At 54.3% G+C, this 4503-nt stretch overlaps 2 protein-coding genes across 2 annotated transcripts in view; one reads left to right on the top strand and one right to left on the bottom strand.

Annotated features, from left to right (window-relative positions):
- Nucleotides 1-1111, bottom strand: part of VOLCADRAFT_95824 (uncharacterized protein) — a gene marked incomplete at both ends in the record, with an annotated part of 1557 nt that extends 446 nt beyond the window's left edge. Inside the window, one exon of the mRNA XM_002954889.1 lies at nt 166-1111. Within this exon, the coding sequence (XP_002954935.1) occupies nt 166-1111 (946 nt within the window). The remainder of the gene's footprint in view (nt 1-165) is intronic.
- Nucleotides 1112-1692: 581 nt separating this feature from the next.
- Nucleotides 1693-4503, top strand: VOLCADRAFT_95823 (uncharacterized protein; the record flags this gene model as incomplete). The annotated part of the gene is made up of 5 exons (XM_002954943.1): nt 1693-1726; nt 2255-2391; nt 2880-2987; nt 3430-3619; nt 4220-4503. 5 exons carry the CDS (start codon nt 1693-1695, stop codon nt 4501-4503), a joined length of 753 nt encoding a protein of 250 aa, XP_002954989.1.

The following is a 4503-nucleotide window of genomic DNA, read 5'->3' as shown; positions in this document are numbered from 1 at the left end:
AGTCCTTCGCCAACATCGCCTCCCCCATCGCTGTCACCTCTTCCCCCTCGAACCCCGAAATCGCCAAAGCGCCCTCGATTACCACCTCCTTCACCATCTCCACCCCCGCCGCTGCAATCAAGCTCGCCACGCTATCCCCAACGCCGCCATCCCCTCCCCCATCACCTGTCACCACCATCTCCCCCTCGAACCCCGAACCATCGCCAAAGCGCCCTCGATCATCCATCACCTTCTTCACCATCTCCACCCCCGCCGCTGCCGCCAAGTCCCTCGCCACCATCCCCGATGCCGCCATCCCCTCCTCCATCACCTTCACCACCATCTCCACCCCCACCGCTGCCGCCAAGTCCTTCGCCACCATCGCCTCCCCCATCGCTGTCACCCCTTCCCCCTCGAACCCCGAAATCGCCAAAGCGCCCTCGATTACCACCTCCTTCACCATCTCCACCCCCGCCGCTGCAATCAAGCTCGCCATCGCTATCCCCAACGCCGCCATCCCCTCCCCCATCACTGTCACCACCATCTCCCCCTCGAACCCCGAACCATCGCCAAAGCGCCCTCGATCATCCATCACCTTCTTCACCATCTCCACCCCCGCCGCTGCCGCCAAGTCCCTCGCCACCATCCCCGATGCCGCCATCCCCTCCTCCATCACCTTCACCACCATCTCCACCCCCACCGCTGCCGCCAAGTCCTTCGCCACCATCGCCTCCCCCATCGCTGTCACCCCTTCCCCCTCGAACCCCGAAATCGCCAAAGCGCCCTCGATTACCACCTCCTTCACCATCTCCACCTTCGCCGCTGCAATCAAGCTCGCCATCGCTATCCACAACGCCGCCCTCCCCTCCCCGATCGCTGTCACCTCTTCTCCCTCCACCCCCGAAATCGCCAAAGCGCCCTCGATTACCACCTCCTTCACCATCTCCACCCTCGCCACCAAGTCCCCCACCGGCATCCACACTGCGTTCTCCACCACCGCCAACACCACCAAACGTTCGCGCGTCAAAAGACAGAGGATCACCCACAGAGGAACTTCCTCCCTTTCCAGACCCAGGTAGATCCCAGGCGTACACGTTCGTATCGTACAGGTACATAAGTACTTCCTCTCCATCAATCCACGTACCGCAACATCAGCATGTTCGATATCTCGTTCCCATGAAGTTTCACATGCTGTGATCTAACCATTCCTGTAAGTGCTTGGGTACGTTATCTGTGCACGGCTCTGCAGATTACATTCACAAAGCCGCTGTTCAGGTGTATACATGAGATAAACCTAGACAGGATGGAGCATCTACCTTTCTGATGTGCTATGTTTTAGTAGCTGGTCGCTGTAAAGGCCTCTTAACATGCTGGGGGTTGCCTTAGCGCGTATTATAAACAGCATGTGTGCGTTTTGTGTTCAGCTACTACCATGCTTGCGTTTAATTCCCTAAGCCTCCACCGAGGCCTAACCTCTCGTGCGTCCTTCTTATGGATGCATATTCTGTCGACCTCAAGCTCAGCGGCCTCCTATGCTAAACCTATCCCGTGACTCCCTCCCTAGCAGGGAGGCTAGTAGGGGCCCCCCCGCAGTGTAGCCCCCACCCTGGACCCCCCACGAAATTCCAATCAATAAAACAATAGCAACTACAAATACGCGCGAAGCGCTTCACCAGCAGCATCTCGGGAGGCCGTTCCAGCCAATATATACCAATGCTCCCTTTAGGGAGTATGAAGGTTACAGCCGGTGCAAATGTTCAACCCTTACCAATCAGCTCATCAGGGCTTTCAAACGCGCCAAGCAGGCTGTTGAGACCCGTTTGGCTGTTGTATGCCGTTTAGGCTGTACAGATCTGTTTGGAACTATCTAAAGCCCCAATAAGCTGGTACGGCACATATGTGTGCCGTACTGTGTACCAGCTACTACAGTATATTGTAGTATCCGGGGCTTATCACGAGATCTGCATCCGCNCGATCGGTGCTTTTCTGAAGTCGTCATTGACCAATTCTTATATCACGACTTCAGAAAAGTACGATCGGCGGATGCAGATCTCGTGAAATGCCCAGAGTATGTGCCAATTAATTGCACCTGGTAGCTGAGCCCTCTGAGAACGCATCGACAGATGCTGCCGAGACTCCTTGGCACCCACGCGTGCCGACATGTGTCCCGTACTTGTGTACAGCTACTACGTTTTTCCACAAAAGGAGTGACGACGATAGATAACCAATGGACCCGCATCCTCGCCGCACATAAATGCACACCCCTGCCGTACAGCAGGCAGTGCCGCCATTGGTGCCGAGCTGTACGGCAATCTCACCCTGGATAGCACAGGCTGTGGCTTGGTTGATGATGACACCCTGGGCGCCGATCTCACCGCCGATCTCAGACAGGAGTTGGCCAGAGCTTTCAGGGTGAGGAGTCGCAGATGGAGCGAGTAGTGGTGTCATGCGTAGCAGGATCTCGCAGGATCTCTTTAATGTGAGAGTTGGTTACCACTGCTGGAACGAACGTGCATGCTTCTGCAGGCAGCTGTGGTCAGGTCATGGATGTGTATGTGTACGCCGCCTGCCTATCTGTTTGCGTGTGATACACATTTATATAGATATACCTGCAACTTTACCTGCCAGCTATTTATTAGCGGCAGCCCCCATAAATGCACATTGTAATAAATAGCAATTGATTTCGTTTATGCAACATCAGCTCGTGTATCACATCAGCAGTACATATATGTATCTTGAATCTACCTATCCAGCAGCCCACGCGATATGGCAATAATATGGCAATAACATGGCAATAATATGGCAACCAGTTCCCATATGCCAAATAAAATGCAGCTGTGTGTATGCTATGCTATTTAAAGTACATGAATACAACTACTAGCTTCTTCATGCACTTGCAGGTTTCCGTCAACAGCACGCTCATCACAAGCTTTGGCTGTGTTGACTCGTCAATCATCGTGAACTACGTTGTCTGGATTCCTGGCCAGGATGACGCCTCAGAAGCTGCGGTACGCAATTGGCTGACATGATGGGCAGGAAGAGAAAGCTGTCGTCGATTTGGAACTTAAATAGGAGCTGCGTGCTTGCGCCCGTCGCTACCTACCACGAGGGTGTGGCCTATAAGCGATCAAAAACCTTACTGGAGCCGCGGTTAAATTTTTTTTTCATTTATGGGCCGGGTCATCGTATAACAATGCTCATACTATAGTGTGCACCTACATGCACATGCAAGCCCCCTTTGGACGCTAGTCTGGGCTGATGTGCGGTGTTTTCGTTTCCTCCGTGGCTTTTAGGCGTTGTAGTATTGCCCTTGGGCCTTCGGCTCGTAACACACACACACACATATACACACATGCAAGCCGCCCGCCGCCGGGTAGATCTTGCAGCAGCAAAATGTATGCTTGCTTGCTTGTATGTACGTATGTATGTGCGATGCACATGCATAAACAGGTCGAGGATGCCGCCATCACCGCCAACAGCCTCAACTCGCTTGTGGGCAGCGACTTCACGGCCAACTGGGGGGCCATTCTCATGTCAGACGTGACGTATGTCGTCACTGCCGTAAAACAGAGTCAGCAGGGGCCGAAAGAGGAGCAGCTATTACCATCCGAGGAGTCATCATCCGGATCTGCTGATGAAGGTTCGTACAAACGATGAGGGAAGGTGCACAACCTAAAAATCTAGCCGTTTAGGTTTATACAACAAGCTCGCAAGTTTTCCGCATGAATGGAAGGTTGTCCGTCAAACCCCGGGGGCCATGGCCATGGCCATGGCTGTAACACCCAAGGGTGATACAGCAGAGTTGCTGATGTATGTATGCCGCCCCGGAGTGCACGAGGAAGCACGTATTATAATTAATCCAGCTGCATGTATCACACATACATGTCCTTGAGCCCTCGGCTCGTATTGCGCGGTTTGCAGGTACGGGGAACGCACCCCGCGACCATGTAACACACGCACACGCACACATACACACATGTACACATATGTCCCTGCTGCGTATATGTAACTATATGCTGTATCATAGCATCTACCACTCGCTCGTGTCGCACATCCATCATTGCGGTGACGTGGTGCGCCGACCAAGGCCCTAGGGCTCGCTCTACTTGATTGCTGCTGCTGCTGCTGTGGCTATGCGGACCCCTTGCTGGCACATATGGTGTGTGCATATGCCGTGCCATGCTGCCTGCTGCCTGCTTTCATGCAACCCTGCTCGCTTGCACTGCTGACACTGCTGCAGCAGGTTCATCACCACTACCGGCGGCTGCAGTAGCAGACACCGCCAATAGCACAACGCTAATAACAGCCACCGCAGCGGGTGGCGGCCGCAAGTCTAACAGTAGTCCCAACATAGCAGTAATTACCTGGGCAACAGCCGCTGCAGGGGTCGCTGTGCTGGTTGCAGTGGTCGCCATTGTCAGCTTGCGCCTGATGGCTAAGGCCAGGTGCAGGAGGCGGACTGTGCCCATTACCGGCCTTCTGCCACCACCTGCCGGCTCCCGCCGCATCTATGCGTGGGCATAG

Source organism: Volvox carteri (assembly GCF_000143455.1).
Source record: "Volvox carteri f. nagariensis unplaced genomic scaffold VOLCAscaffold_47, whole genome shotgun sequence".
Lineage (NCBI taxonomy): Eukaryota > Viridiplantae > Chlorophyta > Chlorophyceae > Chlamydomonadales > Volvocaceae > Volvox > Volvox carteri.
The sequence above is the reverse complement of the archived record's forward strand: the minus strand, read 5'-3'. Positions and strand labels throughout refer to the sequence as shown.